The sequence below is a fragment of the Anarhichas minor genome, unplaced genomic scaffold (genome assembly GCF_050575085.1).
Source record: "Anarhichas minor isolate MPS153535 unplaced genomic scaffold, ASM5057508v1 ptg000074l, whole genome shotgun sequence".
Taxonomy (NCBI): domain Eukaryota; kingdom Metazoa; phylum Chordata; class Actinopteri; order Perciformes; family Anarhichadidae; genus Anarhichas; species Anarhichas minor.
In genome coordinates this window covers 196,272-212,294 of record NW_027466520.1, presented here as the reverse complement: position 1 = coordinate 212,294, position 16,023 = coordinate 196,272, and the positions used below count along the sequence as shown (strand labels likewise).

Below are 16,023 nucleotides of genomic sequence, written 5' to 3'. Positions count from 1 at the left end.
GGTAGAGAGGGAGAGGGTGGACAGGGAGAGAGTGGATAGGGGGGCTGAGAGAAGGAGGATCTGATATCGTTTACCTTCTTGTCAAAGAAGTTGGCAAAATCGTCAGGGAGAAGGGAGGAAGTAGGAGGAGGGGGTGGGGGTTGGAGGAGTGAAGAGAAAGTTTCGAAGAGTTTTTTAGGATTGGAAGCAGAGGTTAGGATTTTGGAGCGAAAGAAAGCAGCTTTAGCAGTAGATAGACAGTAGGTAGACACACACACACACAGGTCGGGGTCAGGGTTAAGGAAACACTTAACGCTGCTGTCAGATGAAACCGCAGCTACACGGTGTGTGACCAACATATTGAACCTGCATGTGGCTGCACACGTTCATATGTATTTTTCACTGAACGTTAATACAGAATAATACAGAATGAAACTGATTTAACTAGAACTTGATAAAGTATTTCTTCTTTTACCATCTTTTTAATTAGTTTTTTGTTAGTTGTTCTAGTGACGACACGTCAGTAGAGCTGCAAAGTGTTGTTGCAGATGGCTAGCTAGTTAGCTAGTTAGCTAGTCAGCTAGTTAGCTCGTCCTCCTCCAGAGTGGTGGGGAGTGAGGCGGAGAGACCTTACCTGTAACCAGCGTAGCATTAACGCATGGTGGAATTAGCAAGCTAGCTAACTCGCCCGCTAGTTAGCTTGTTAATTCCACCATGCTTTAATGCTACGCTGTTCACAGAAAAGCAGCCGAACAAACAATCATCCGGCGATGTGGGTGAACCAAAACCTCACCTCAGTGAGTTCGTGACTCGCCGTAAGTCTGTTTGGTTTACACGGAAGTTAGCCCGCTATGATCGCTACGGCAATGCTATTAAAATGGCAGCCGCAGTGACCGTCCTGCTACATTAATTCATTTGTGTTTTATATTTTTTCCAATCTTTACGGTGTTGCGTCAGTATTCTCCCGTACTCAAGTTACTCTGCTTACGTTTTACTTTAGGTTTTAAGCCCAACCGTGATGTTTACCACGTGTTAAAGTGACGGCAAAGGTTCTGACCAAATGTCAGTTTTTGACAAGTTGGGATGAGAATGTGTTGGGGAGCCTGAGAAACTTTGATAAATAACCTTTGAAGCTCAAATTTAAAAGCAAATATTTGTATTTTCTCCCAATTATTCAGGTCAGGAGCAGTGAGAGTAGAGTAACAGTCCAACAACAACAGAGGGAACGCCGTTAAAAACTCCCTCGTTATCAGAAAACACGCGCAATTATGTAAAGAATCCGTCTCTCAAAGGGAGACACTGCCGAAAATAAAGGCAACTCTGAGCTTACAGGGTTTCGTCGGGACATGCTGCTCCTTTGCTAATGTACCTTCTATTTATTCATTTCCAGTTGGCTTTGCCATCCATCTCATCAAACAAATGTCCCCCGCAGGCTCCCGTATCGACCCCTAAAAGCTGCCGTGAAACCCGAGAGCTGGGAAACGCGCCGTTAAAGCTCCCGTCCCGTTGGGCTGATCTGAAAACGGCCCTCAGTGGGAGATCAATGTTCTCCATGCTTAAACATTTCCCATCATGCTCGTTGTTTGTTCCGTCTGGTCAGAGTCCGGCGCTTCTTTGTTGGAGGGTTCAGTAAGTGAAAATCAACAGACAACATGGAGAGTTTCCCCTCTGATGAGCAGATAGAGCTGATGTATTCATGGGAAACACTACAGATGAATAAGGTCAAAATACAGTTAACTGATAGAGATCAACATGCAACCTCACCAGCTGATTACTGACATTAAGACAATTGTTTCACAAGTTTTCTGAAATGTTATGTTTAAACATGCAAATGAGGCGTTATCTCATTAAATATGTACTTATTTGCATACATTTCCAGATCAGAAATCTGAAAATTGGATAAAGTCAGGTTCAAAATTCTTGTTTCATATTGTTGACATATCAGAGTCCAATGTTTCTACTGAGGGAATTTATAATATCTCTTTGTATAAAAAGAGCCCAGCCAATCACGTGTGATGCAGGAAAGGCAGGAAGCCGGAATAAATGATAGAGCTGCAGAAACTAGAATGTATCTGTCCAGCATGCGACCGGCTCAGGTTATCACCGTATCGGCTGCTCGTTCCTCTTTAACTTTAAACGACCTCGTCAAAGACCCGACATGAGTTCTGCTGCTGCTGCTTTTGTTCCGTGTTCTGACAGTAAAATGAATCATTGACTGATGTCTTTACCTCGTTGGGGAGCAGATTACCAGCGTCTCAGTATATCGCACTTCTCATACCTGCAGATTTTCATCATGTAAACGCGTCTCTCTCAGATGTAGATGCACTAGGTGGTGGTGGGGGGGGGGGGGGATGGAGGTGTATTTAGGCTCGTCAGAGTCATTTGCTCTGATCCTGCCCTCTCTCTCTCTCTCTCTCTCTCTCTCTCGATGCCCTGTGGAGACAATCTTCCAGGTTTGTGCAGCTCTGTAAAGTCTTCTCAGACGGGGGTCGCTCTGATAAAAACAAAAAACGTTATTAAATGTGAGTCCGCGGACTAATATGCATTTATTTTGCGTGGGTAGTCTTTTGTAAAGCTGCAGCTGCAGGTCAGGACTGTGAGTAGAGCGTTCCTGTCTCAATGACTGATCTCAGTGCGTAGAGGCGTCACGGCTACTTTGAGCTGCTGAACAAAAAGAAGCACTTCAGACTTCAAAAAGTTGTTTATGTGTTGGTGAGCGGGGGGGGTGGGGGGGGGGGGTGCGGTCTCCCAGATGCACTCGATAACAAATGAACGTCTGCACTGCTGAAGAGCTTAAGTGCCTTCTGGTGCAGCAGCGGTCAGACGCGGCCAACAAACACCGGTTTGGTTTGTCAATAAAGCAGAGAAGAAGAAGAAGATGAAGAAGATGAAGAAGAAGAAGAAGAAGAAGAAGAAGAAGAAGAAGAATGAAGAAGAAGAAGATGAAGAAGAAGAAGAAGAAGAAGAATGAAGAAGAAGAAGATGAAGATGAAGAAGAAGAAGAAGAAGAAGATGAAGACTTTGAAATGTTAAAATGCTTCGTGGCTCTTTGGCTGAGGTTTGACTGAAAAGTGTTCCGCGATCATAGAGCCGATCGTTTGATTCCTGGGTTCAATTCACTCATGTCGTCTTTATCCAAACTCTTCCACTGCTGGACGTTGAGTGTCAAACATCTGGATCTATAGAGCTGCTTGAATCAATTCATCCTGGAATAACAGAGTCCTTAAACCACAGCGTGACTCGAGGAGCTCTTGTTTTCTTCCCGCCGACGTGCATTAAAAGCTTCTGAAACTCGTGTCGGATACTTTAGTGTACTTGGGGCGGAGAAGTACTTGAAGAGTGTTTTAATGTACTTGGAGACGGTCTGTGGTCAGATTTAAAGTGTTGAATAAATGCTCAGCAAACGGTTGTTCCCGTTAATGGTTCAGTGTTTATGGCTTTCAGCGGACAGACCAAAACACACATCGCTGAGGTTAGTGAGTCTATTGATCCTGCGGTAACACAGGCAGGCAGGCACACTGAGCTGAACACTAAAAGCACAGGAAGGGTTACCTGAACTCATTCATTTTAGAGGTTTCGGTGTAACTTTGACGGTAGAATATAAAAGAATTATGTCTTCCTCTGTCATCAAATGCTGTACAGTTGTTTAAACTTGAACTACCTTGGACCAAATACAAGACGGAGACCAAAGGTTGCATTGTATGGGGATTGGAAGCTTTTCGATTGCCTCTCAACGGCTCTCAACATGGTGACGGCTGAGCCGGTGGCTAGAGGCTAATGTTGCAAACAGCGCTGACTTTACTCCTCCATATCTTTATAGCTTTTTGATGCTATATTAATGCGCTGAATATCTTATATTGCACCTTTTACATTTAAGTGCATATTTGTACAAAAACAAGTGCCTAAACAGAAACATATTACAAGTGCTAAACCAATTAAAGAGTGTTAACTGGTCCGTCAGTCGGTTTGAGGTTTGGGTTCACTGCCCAAAAAACATTCAACAGTCGCTAAATTTGTATTTTATGTCAATAAAGTGAAGAAAAAGAAATCGCAGACTTAATTGACGACGATTCTGTCCTTTAGCTGACTTTCCGGTGTCAAACAAATGAGATGCTGGCATGTTGTGTTTGTTGTAACAAGGAGTTCAGTGTGTGTGTCTTGTGACTCTTTCTTCAGGGACACTATTAAGTTTCTACTGAACATGTCTTAATGGTTTAGTCCCAGTGTTTGCGTCCCCTGCTGTCCTTTTACATTCAGATGTTCATCTTGTTGTCAGGTCCTGCACACCTACACAGCTGTTCTTAGTCGTCTTGGACCTGTGCTAAGTTATGTTATATGATAAAAGTATAAATTAAAACCAACAGGAGAGTCGAGGAGAGCTACCGCACACAGTCCTGAGGTCTAATTAGGCAAACTAAGTGGAACGAGCAGGAAGATCTTCCTGAACTGAGCTCCGACTTCAGACTGAATCTAAAGTTTGTTCTTGTTTTTCTAGACAACTTCTACAAGGTGGAGGGAGCCAAGGATGCCTTAATCTGTGGGAGCAGCGGCGACGCAGGGTGAGTGGAACGTCTTCTGTCTTCATCACTGGAAAGATAAAACACATGACTCAGAAGCCGGGATAGTGAGGAGGCGGAGCTGTGGATGTTGGAGCTGGACACGCCTCCCAGCTGAGGGCGGAGCTTGTTGTGTTTTTGAGCGAGAGATGCTGAAATGTGTTGCAGTTGTTGAGCTGTTTTGTTGTCAGGAAGTCAAACTCAGAGGACGATCAGAGTTGATTGTGAATAGGACGTGATGGTGGTCTTCTCAATGAATGGCACTTTGGGCTTTGACTTATTATTGTTGTTTTTCAATGATTTAATGGGCCAGAGAGGCTATCCTTTATCTGTAGTTTGTGCCTTTGTATATATTCTGAGAGTGTTGTTTGTTAGTTTTTGAGTTTTTTGTAGTTGCTTTGTGTCTCTCTGTAGTCATTTTAGTCTCTGTGTAGTTCTGTTTGGTCTCTTTGTGTTTGTTTTGCCCCTTTTAATAGTTGTTGAGTCGTGTTTGTGTTTTGCATCTGTTTGTAATACTTCTGTGTCTCTCTGAAGCTCTTCTGGTCTCCTTGTAATCTTTCTGTATGGTTTCTGAGAGTTTTGTTTTTTAAAGTTTAGATCCCAAAGTTACACATAAGTTCTTGCATATGAAAGAAGAAGATGTTGATAGAAGAGATTTGTCTCCCGGGGGAGACAAATAAAACAAGTTAAAACAGAATGTTTGATTAAAATAAATGTGTGAAATGAAAATCCAGAAACGTTTGGTTTTGGTGGCTAAAAGTAAAACAGGGTTCTTGGGGTTGGTTCAGACCTGTTAGTGTTTATAACCTCCTGGTGCTTTGCCTGTTGGGTCTCATTGGGGTCGTTCTGCAGACTAAACCTTTCTAACCATCAGGTGAAAACCCTCAACCAGCCCAGAGCTCACTGCCAGCTTTAGTCTGACATCCAGCAGATAGAGATCTCTCTGCAGCCTCAGGTTTAGATCATCTGAGACACGCAAGTGTGAAAAGCTCTCGTGACTTCGATTCATACGAGTCTAAGAAGTTGAGTTTTTCTTTGGAGCAGTTATGAAATGTAAACAGAACACAGATGGAAACAGATCGGGCTTCATTCGGTTTCATCTGTCGGACACAAAACCAAATAAACAGCAGAGTGAGTCTGCAGGCCTGTAAATACTTTCCTCCTCTGGAGGCTGAAATCAACGTATTGTTCTGGCTCAGAGTCACCGCGGAGAGAAAGTGTTGAAGGAGGAGGAAGATCATTTCAGGTGCGTCGACTAAATGAGCCATAAAGGAGCTTTATATTGTTCAAGCCACGACTGCAGGATTCAATGCATTTATTACCATGTGTACTGCTGTGCACTGTGTGTTGCGTGTACTGCGTGTATTGTGTGTACTGCTGTGTTGTGTGTACTGTGTGTACTGCGTGTACTGTGTGTACTGCTGTGTTGTGTGTACTGTGTGTACTGCTGTGTTGTGTGTACTGTGTGTTGCATGTACTGTGTGTACTGTGTGTACTGCTGTGTTGTGTGTACTGTGTGTTGCATGTACTGCGTGTACCGTGTGTACTGTGTGTTGCGTGTACCGTGTGTACCGTGTGTACTGTGTGTACTGTGTTCTGCCGTGTTGGGTGACATGTCAGAACGGACTAGTATCTGTGCAGACGGGCTACACTGAGAGCAGCAGGCTGACAGACACTGAGTGACACAACCATGACAACAAACCTCCGTGTGTGAATAAAAGAGACCGTCATCCAGCTCACAGCAGCGCTGCCTTTTGGCTAAAAAAACAAGCTCAAGAGTTAGCCTGGAGCTAGCTGACCACGCATGTCACATGAAACCTATCGACGTGATGCTGGCAGGCTATCGGGAAACCAACTGTGACACGTGGCTACAGGGAGAGTCAGGAGAAGGAGGAGGAGGAGGTTCAGAGGAGGTGAAGCAGAAAGGAGGATGAGGAAGATAAATGAGAGAGGAGATGGACGGAGGAGTATTAGAGGAGACAGGAGGAAGAGAGGGAAGAGCAGAAGGAGAGGAAGATGGAGCGAGGGCATACTGTAGGAGAGATAACGTGAGGAGAAAAGAACAGGAAGAAAGAGAGATGAAATGAGATGAGGGGAGAGAGGAGACAGATGGAGAAGGAGGGCACTGATTGGATGGGAGGAGGAGACAAAAACAAGGAAGTAAAATGAACCAAATGAATGAGAGATGAGATCAAAAAAAGCAGGTAAATATAAAGTAATAAGGAGGTAAATATGATAACAGATGGTAAGAAGAAACAGAAGCATTTCAGTGTGAAAGAAAGACATCAGAAAGGTTGTACACGTTTATATCTAGAACCCTAAAGAACAATCCTGGTCCACAGTCAGTTTTTGGAGACATGCATTCAACAGTCCTCGAAGAAGTCTTTCTTCCATAAAGGGTTCAGTGGATAAAAATGGGTTCTTAAAGGAACCCTGAGAGGCGTTCTGTCTCTCTTCTGCGCTGCATGTTCAGCGTTTCCTTTGGCGTTTGACGGAGTTAAAGAAAAGGTTGAACTTTGGTTAAAACGCTCGTCATCGTCACTTTTCACCCAGCCGTCCAATCACAATGGAGGAGGGGCGGGACATCTGGCCTATTGTGGTCTTATTGTGTTTGTTATGCTTTCGATTTTATTGATTTTTATGGCGTCCTCATGACTGGAGTTCTCGTGCGGGACAATAAAGTTGATTTGAATCAGAAGAAAACAAATATAATGTATCGTACAGCAGCCGGACGCAACTAAAGAGTTTTAGCTGAAATAATCTCAAGCTCTGGGGGAAAACAAGCCTCTTTCATGGACTCGGTCTCACAAAGACAAAGCCTCTCTTCAAACCCGGGTTCTCCAATAATAAATGTGAATGTCTGTAAATTTGGTCATGAACCAATAAAATGTTGACCTGATGATGGCGCTAGATCAAAAAGCAGAGGTTCTCCAACATGGAGAAGGAACAACAGTCTCGGATGAAGAAGAGGCACGCAGTTGTCTTTACATGGTCAACGTTTCTCTTCAAAATATACTGAATATGCTGCGTACTTCTATAAGACACCTGTGTTTTATCCTTCGACCCTGTATCGACTTGTATGTTTGTCGCGTTGCATCTGAAATTGTGAAAATATTTCCTCTCATTCAGCAGAGAGACAGAAGTGTTGAGAACGACGGAGTTAGCAGCAGAGAGAGAGAGAGAGAGAGAGAGAGAGAGAGAGAGAGAGAGAGAGAGAGAGAGAGAGAGAGAGAGAGAGAGAGAGAGAGAGAGATATCACAGTGTTGTTTTGCTTCCTGTGCTGAAGCTGCTCGGCTCACGCATGACTCCGATCCTCCGGCCTGAAGGCGGAGGTCACTGAGCTAACCCACTGTGACACACACACACACACACACACACACACACACACACACACACACACACACAGGCTCTCTGCGACTCACACAACCAGCTGCACAATCACTGGCACTTTATTAGCCAAGGATTTGTTTTTGGAAGAACATTTGGTTGAAGACTAGCGTCGTCTCTTGTAGACATTTTTGTTAAACTGGTCTTTAACATGGATGGATTACTGAACGGGCCTACAGGGTACAGGCCCGGGGGCCCCAAGAGCCAAGGGCCCCTCTGACCTTCACCAATGAAATGTGACTCAAAGAGACAAGTTACAACCAGAGGCTCACAATAACCTCAAAGAAACATAGAACGAGAGACAAAGAGACAAAAAGTACGACAAAGAGATGCAAAACAGCTGCAAAGAGTTAAACAACTAGAGACACACAAAGACTGACCACAAAGAGACACACAACAACTACAAAGAGACTCAAATAAACTACAAGGATTCACAAATAGAATACAATGAGCCCATAACAACCACACAGAGACAAATCAACTACAAAGAGATTCAAAATGAACACACAGGAACATAAAGCAACTACAAATAGACTCAAATAAACTATAAGGATAGACTACAATGAGCACAAAACAAAAGACTCCAAACAAAGAGACACACAAAGACGAACCACAAAGATACACAAAGTAACTACAAAGAGACACAAATCGACTACAAAGAGACAAAACAACCACAGAGAGATGCGTAGTGACTACAAAGAGAGGCTAACCACTATAAGTCTGTGTGTCTCATGTAGGAGAGGTGGTGGGACCTTCTTGACCTTTTTCAGTGACATCACAGGGTCTTCACTGTGGATATCGTATATTATTTAGTCTGACATCGTGCTCCTTACTGAAGGTAAAGGTATGCAGGACGTCTTTACTTGTAATGGTATTAGTACTTCTACTTCTTCCAACACTGGACGCTACAAACCAACAACGCTGAGTACTGCAGTTATGTTTGTGTCCTGGTTGAGTTTCCTGCGTCGGCTGGAAGTTGATTTACCGAATCAACGGCAGAAGATGAAGAGGCTGAGAGCAGCTCCGTGACAGGCAGACCTGTGTGTTATCACTTAATGGTGGCCCAGCGCTCACTACAGGTATTCCTGCCTTTTGTTTTTGCTGCGTCATGTCCTCGGCGTGTCGGCAGCATCTGTCTGTATTTGGCCTTGTGAGGCTCAGGGGGGCGGAGCTACGGAGCAAACAAACATCTGAGATAAGGAACAGAGACGGACGGTTGAGTGAGGAAATGGATGCTAAAGGATGATGAGTGCATCTGCAGAGGCACGTTGGATTTATCAGCTTCTGTTAAGTGCTTGAACCCACAGAGGACCGTCGATCATGCTGTCGTCTCCAGGCCCAAACACAACTTGTCCTAATTCAAAGTCCGCATTTATCTAACGACGAATCGACCGTTTAGTTTATTAATTTGTGGTTCATTTATTAAAATAATGCCCACTTGAAAATGTACTCTGACTTTTGCTCTAGCTAGGCTAGCTCTAGCTAGCAAGCCAGTTCTTGAGATAATCGGCCAACAGTTTGATCTTTGCAGTCAGCGAGAGTTAAAACGTTATATCACACAAGACCACCAGAAACCGCAACAGTCCCGTCTGATTGTGGACCTAAACAGGCCCCCTTTGGACTCATTTGATCCAGTGGCGTTCGTGAGAACCTGGATTTAAAATAGGACATTTGTGTCTCCTCTTTCAGGGGGGACGGATAGACGGACCCCCCAGTTTGTCACCGCGCACTCGCACACTGGTTTCATCCTCACGTATCAAAACCACGTCTGTAGTTTCCATCTCTGGCTCTCAGTCAGAATGATTCTGTTTCACTTCAGACAGAGAAACCCTGAGCGCTGAGATTCAAACGAGTCCTTCTTCAGTGAGACGAGCCTCTAATGAGTCTCAAAGTGAGTTTGCTGGGAAATGCAATAAGTTTAAATTCAGACCGAGTATTTATCTGTGAATAGAGTCCGTCATGTGACCCCCCCCCCCCCCCCCCCCGACATGCCTGCGACACGCGGACCACACGACGAGCATCGCAGCAACGGCACGGAATGACAGGCGGCCTCCTTAAGGATGCTAATGAGCTGTCCGTTGTTAGGGGAGCCGGTCGGCACGCAGGGCATGTGACCCCCCCCATGAGGTCACCGGGTGGAAGCGAGGATCCTGATCCACCAGGACAGAAGTCCGTGAAGAATCCTGCTCCCAGTTTGTAGCATTTCATCGTCATTGTTACATTTGTTCCAGTCACAGAATTATTTAAGCCAAATATTTTCCTGAAAAATAAACACAGCAATCAAAAAAACTAAAATCCATAAAAGCAGCAGACATGCATTTGAAGACGAGTCCAACAATCCCTCAAAGACATTTCTGTTATAAACGTTCCCTCCAGTGTTCAGATTCTAACTGATTTCTCGTCCTCGAGCCAAAGAGAAAGAAGAGTCGCCTTTTGGTTAGAAATCGCTGCACGTGTTTTAAAGACATTTTAAGTCTTCAGGGGTTCGGGGGATGCATTCAAACACCTGGCCCACGCTGTTGTTTAACTTTACTTTAGACTAAATGAGCAGCTTATTCCTGTGACTGTTGTGTAATCACCGGCATCTTGTCTGTGGTATTGATCCTGGATCTCTTCGGTCTGGGAGCAGCCGGCCCAGACGTCCTTCAGCTCCTCCTCCTCAGACCAGATGGGATATTTTAGCACCGGTGTGTTCTGGGTCGCATCCCAGGTGGACGCGACCGGAAGAAAACCTCCACGGGGGAGGAGCCGGGCAGTCCAGGTTCAGGTGGAGCTGGCTGCCTCTTTGAAGGAGCTGCAATCTGCTGCGAGCTCCTCGGCTTGTTTCTCAGCGAAGGGAACGGATTTTGTCTTCTTGTTTGTTGAGCTCAGTCTCTGGTCTCTTCTCAAACACTCGTGACCGTGAAGGTTCTTCTCCAGGTCCAGTTACTAGAAAGACAAACTTAACTTAATGCAGAAACATCATTTTTCATGCATTGATCAATAGATTTTGGTCTATTTAGCTTCTATCAGGGTTTTTTCTGACTATTTGAGAGAAAACATTTATTTTACTACTTTGTCTGTTTGTGTCTCCTAAATTCACCAAAAGTCACCATTACATAATGCCTAATTTGCATATTTCAGAAAACTTGTAATACATAAAATAATCATGACAGAGTCAGTAATGAACTGGTGAAGTTTCATGTTGATATCTGTTCGTTCAGCTCAGCATTTCATCGTCGTTGATCGTTACATTTCTGTACTGTTGACGTCGATGCTAACTCAGCATGTTGCTAACAAAAGTTCGTAGCGTTTCCTGCCCAACATTGATCTATTGATTAATTAGTTGTTGATAAAAAACTTTTTTTGAATCTCCGGCGCTCAAACTCATCGCCGCCTCCGGCTCAACGCTGAGGAGCTCCATCAAAACAATGTTTTCCCGCTAAAGCCGCAGAACAACTCGACACCTTTCTATTCGGCCCACCGTGATGACGATTAAAGAAATAACGGGACCGCGTTCAGAGGAGGTGGAGGAGCGGCTTTAGCCTCCGTTGACCCGGCTTCCTCTCAGAAGGACTCGGCTGTCATCGCTGCAGTTAGAGAGAAATATGGCGACTCTGCCGAGAGGGTTCGACTTTCCTGGAAATACACACTGCGTCACATGGCTGATATTCATCATTCCATTAGCCTAGCATCCACTGCTGCTGGTAGCCATGTCGATGCACTGCCCACTGCCTGTGTGTGTGTGTGTGTGTGTGTGTGTGTGTGTGTGTGTGCACGCCCCATTAAATTAGTTTAGCATTCATGCCTGTTTGCTCAGTTTCCTCTGCTGCTGGTAGCCACAATGTCGATGCACAACAGTGTGTGTGTGTGAACTTTAAATGTGTGCACGTGCACATTACACACGCACACACACATACACACATTCCCCCCCTTCCTGTTATATATGGTTAAAACATTATGTTAAAAGCTGCACTGATCAATAACTCAACTACCATATTGGAAACATTTTTCAAAGTGGGGGTTGATTTTGTCTGAGTGCACATGTGTGTGTGTGTGTGTGAGAGAGTCAGTGAGAGTGTGTGTGTCCGTGTGTGTGTGTGTTTAGTTTGAGTTATGAGCTCTCCTGGAGGCTTTGAATGTGACATCTGTCCAATGTTCAGCCAAAGACACAAAGGAGGTTTCCACCACCTAAACTCCAGACCACAGGGAGATGAGTGTGTGTGTGTGTGAGTGTGTGTGTGTGCGTGTGTGTGTGTGCGTGCGTGTGTGTGTGTGTGCGTGTGTGTGTGAGTGCGTGTGTGTGTGTGTGTGTGTGTGTGAGTGCGTGTGTGTGTGTGTGTGTGTGTGAATGCGTGTGTGTGTGTGTGTGTGTGTGTGTGTGTTGGTAACAGACAGCTCTGAAGCACTTGTGATCCTTTTGTTTCAGCCTTGATGCTGAAACACCAAAGGAAGAAAACTCATTATTTCCTATCATCCCTCTTTATTTCTGCCCAGTAGAAAACTGTTCAGGCTTTAAAAGACACAAAAACCGCAAACACACTCAGATGTGAATATTCTGCATCAGTGATGTGAATTTGTGACAGTTGCAACACTTTTTGACGCTGGCAGAGGATCCTCTCCTGTCTGACATCAACTGTTTTAAAACGTAAAGACACTGTGAGATATTATATTGAGTTTCCTTTGAGCTCCCTCTGGTAATCAGTGTCTATGTCTGGGGCTTTTATTGTGAAAAGGCAATAAAACAGAAGGAGTAGATGTCGTCTTTGTCGAGGTTGAAAGGACTAATAAAGTTTACGGAGCCTCCGTGTTAAACACTATAGTGTACGTTTTAAATATAAACTAACTTTTACAATCTTTTCCTAAACCACTTTTTTGACGCGTAATATTCGTGTTCTGACTGAAAGTATTCATGACAAAAACAACAGTTTGAAAAATATATATTAACATGTAGATGATTCACGTGAAAACGACGTGTTCACAGCTACGCATTACTGCGACTACTGCTAGTACTCTACTGTACTAGCACTTCTACTTCAAGACTTTTCTGTGACATGTTAGATCTCTGAGCTTCTTGAAGAACACCTTGTCATGATTATTTGTCGACGGAGAGTCGGAGAAATAAACAGGATGGAATGAAACACTGTTGTAGGAGCAGAGGAAGGATGAAATGAACAGTATTGATCCCTGAGGGAGGAGTCAGGTCACAGAGGTGTGGGCTGCAGAACAACGACACAGATTAAACTGCAAAACTCTTGGACGGACTTGAATAAAAGACACTTTTCTTCTTCTGAGAAATGACCCAAAAAAGGACGAGTGACACCTGAGCTGAACACAAATAAACTTGACTGTATTTGAACCGACCGGCTGGAGGAAAAACAACATCGGAGTCGACACTCTGACCTTCTCTTCCTGCCTACGTCCAACTCCCTCAGACAGGATAATGTCCACCATCTTGATCATGACCCCCCCAGTATGTCATCTGAGCTGACGGGCCGAACCCTCCCACCACACACACACACACACACACACACACACACACACACACACACACACACACATAATCATGGGTAACCAGAGGACAGATCAGAGAAGACAGAGAGGGAGCAGCTCAGTTAACTGAGGAAGAAGAAATCTGATTTTTGAACCATTAGTTGATTTAATTCAGACAAACATTCCAACAAATATTGTTCAGTCAGCGAGGAGACACTTTGTTCCTCGTGGGAAACGACAATGTCAATGTTGATGTTTTTGTTATGTAATTGCGTACTTCGGTAACTTCTCCACTTATTTTAACTAAAACAATGATATTTTCTTAAACTTAACTTAACGATCTTTTCCAAACACTGTGAATTTTACGATCTTTTCCTGAACTTTACTAAGTATTTCACGATCTTGTCCTAAACCGTACTAACTATTTTACGATCTTTTCCTGATCCTAAGTATTTCACGATCTTTTTTAAACCTAACTAACTATTTTACGATCTTTCCCTGAACCTAAGTATTTCACAATCTTTTCCTAAACCTAACTAAGTATTTCACGATCTTTCCCTGAACCTAAGTATTTCACGATATTTTCCTAAACATAACTAATTAGAAGAAACCTTTCACATGTACCCTGAGTCAGAATATTTTAGCTAAAACAATGAATATTAAGCCGGGTCCTAGACCCGTGAAAACATCTGTTTCAAATCCTGAGAGCAGGAACATAATTAAGGTCAGGAGGTTGAATCAGAATGGTTAAAATGGAAACGCAACCAGCTGATTAAGTTGAAAAGAGCTAAAAATGTGTCGTCCTCTTTTAACTTTAGTTTCTTTTGTTAAACTAAATGAATCGGCTACTTTCTAACTGAGAAAACAGCGATTTTATTCACAAGCACTAAGTGAGCAAAACAGCCAACCTCCCAAATGTCCCTCGTGTCCTGGCTTCCATGCCAGCCAGAGCCCCTCGCTGTGAGTGTGTTCAGGTGTAAGTAAACAGTCCGGCTGCAGTAAATTATGGAGTCTGCATGAAAGATTAAACGCGACAGAGTCCACCCCGGAGACCTCACAGGAAGTGGTCTCGGAGAAATGAATATTTATTGAGTGGTTGACACTGTTGACACGTGGGAGCAGACGGTCGCTGATCAATATCGTCTCACGCTTGGCCGAGAGATTCGACTGCCGAGGAGAGACTCGGACGGACGGACGGAGTGAAAGAAAGAAATACAGAAAAGTCAAAGTTAAAGCTGAACTAGAAATGCATTTCCTGCTGAAAATGCGTTGGAATGCTGAAAGCTGAAATTAATTGTAAAAAAATTGCTGAAAATTAAGAAATGGGAGACTACCCGTCTGAAAAATGTTGAAGCTCGAAAGCATTTAAACTGCACTGCTGAAAACCCTTCTAGTTGAAATGTCTCACTATGGTGTCTGTAGCTGAAAGTATGAGGAAGAAGAAGGCTTTGAAAGTTGAAGAAGTTTAACAGGATTTGAAGATTTTCTCCATAGAGATCCCATTCAAAAGAAAATTGCAAATAGCTTAATATTTCAAAGAATTTAAAGATTACAAATATGAAGTCATTTCACCCCTCTCCTGAAAGAGCTGAACATTTTAATATTTGAACGGTTTCTGTGGCTTAAAAAATGTCAGCAGTAGTGATATTTGTAGTAGTACTAGAATTTGTAGTTGTAGTAGAAGTATTATTAGTAGTAGAAGTATTAGTAGCATTAGAATAAGTAGTAGTAGTAGCAGTTGTGATATTTGTAATAGTAGTAGTAGAAGTTGTAGTTGTAGTAGAAGTATTAGTAATTAGAAGAAGTAGTAGTATCAGTAGTCGTAGTAATAGCTGTAGTAGTGGTCGTAGTCTTTAATATAACAGTAGTAGTAGTAGTAGTAATAGTAATGGCAGTATTTGAAGTAGCAGTAGTAGTAGTACTAGTAGCTGTAGTAATATTAGTACTGGTAGTAGCATGAATAGCAGTTGTAGTACAAGTAATAGTAGTAGTGGTAGTGGTAGTAATAGCAATGGTAGTAATAATATTGATGGTAGCAGTAGTAGTAGTAATAGTAGCAACAGCAAAAGTTGGAGTATAAGTAGTAGTAGCAGCAGTAGTAGTAATACTAGAAATATTAGCAGCAGTAGTAGTAATTGTCGCAGTATTAGTAAGAGCATTCATTATTTCAACAAAAAATCCAAATTTTGAGCTTAACGTTTAAATAGTTAATCCATGGGGCTTTTATTTTGAAAGGGTGGGGCTGGGTGGGGGAGAGAGGGGGAGAGGAGACATAATCAGAAAGTATGAAACACACAAAGAGGTTATTAAATGACAGGCTTCATCACAAGCATTTCAGTTAGAATATGAGGAAGTAGAAGGATTTGAAGGTTGAAGAAGTTTACGAGGATTTGAATATATTCTCCATTGAAATCCCATTCAAAAAAAATTTGCAAAAAGCTTAATAATTCAAAAAGCATAAGAGATAGAAATATGAAGAGATATAGCACAACTGTCCTTAAAGAGCTGAACATTTTGATAGTTGAACGGTTTCTGTAGCTTAAAAAATGAAGAAGAAGAGTTTTAAAAAACAGGGGACGGAAGAAATATAATAATATAAAGAAGAAGAATAAAGATTTGAAGAACAATA

At 43.0% G+C, this 16,023-nt stretch overlaps 2 protein-coding genes across 2 annotated transcripts in view; both read left to right on the top strand.

Moving 5' to 3' along the window:
- The window catches only part of LOC142937763 (sodium channel protein type 3 subunit alpha-like), a 28,996-nt gene extending 22,527 nt beyond the window's left edge, over nucleotides 1-6,469 (top strand). Inside the window, exons 8-9 of the mRNA XM_076080847.1 lie at nucleotides 4,475-4,538; nucleotides 6,271-6,469. Coding sequence (XP_075936962.1) covers nucleotides 4,475-4,538; nucleotides 6,271-6,469 — 263 coding nt within the window. The remainder of the gene's footprint in view (nucleotides 1-4,474; nucleotides 4,539-6,270) is intronic.
- Nucleotides 2,777-16,023, top strand: part of LOC142937551 (sodium channel protein type 5 subunit alpha-like) — an 81,015-nt gene continuing 67,768 nt past the window's right edge. Inside the window, exons 1-2 of the mRNA XM_076080536.1 lie at nucleotides 2,777-3,451; nucleotides 4,475-4,538. The gene's annotated coding sequence lies outside the window, so the exon portion shown is untranslated. The remainder of the gene's footprint in view (nucleotides 3,452-4,474; nucleotides 4,539-16,023) is intronic.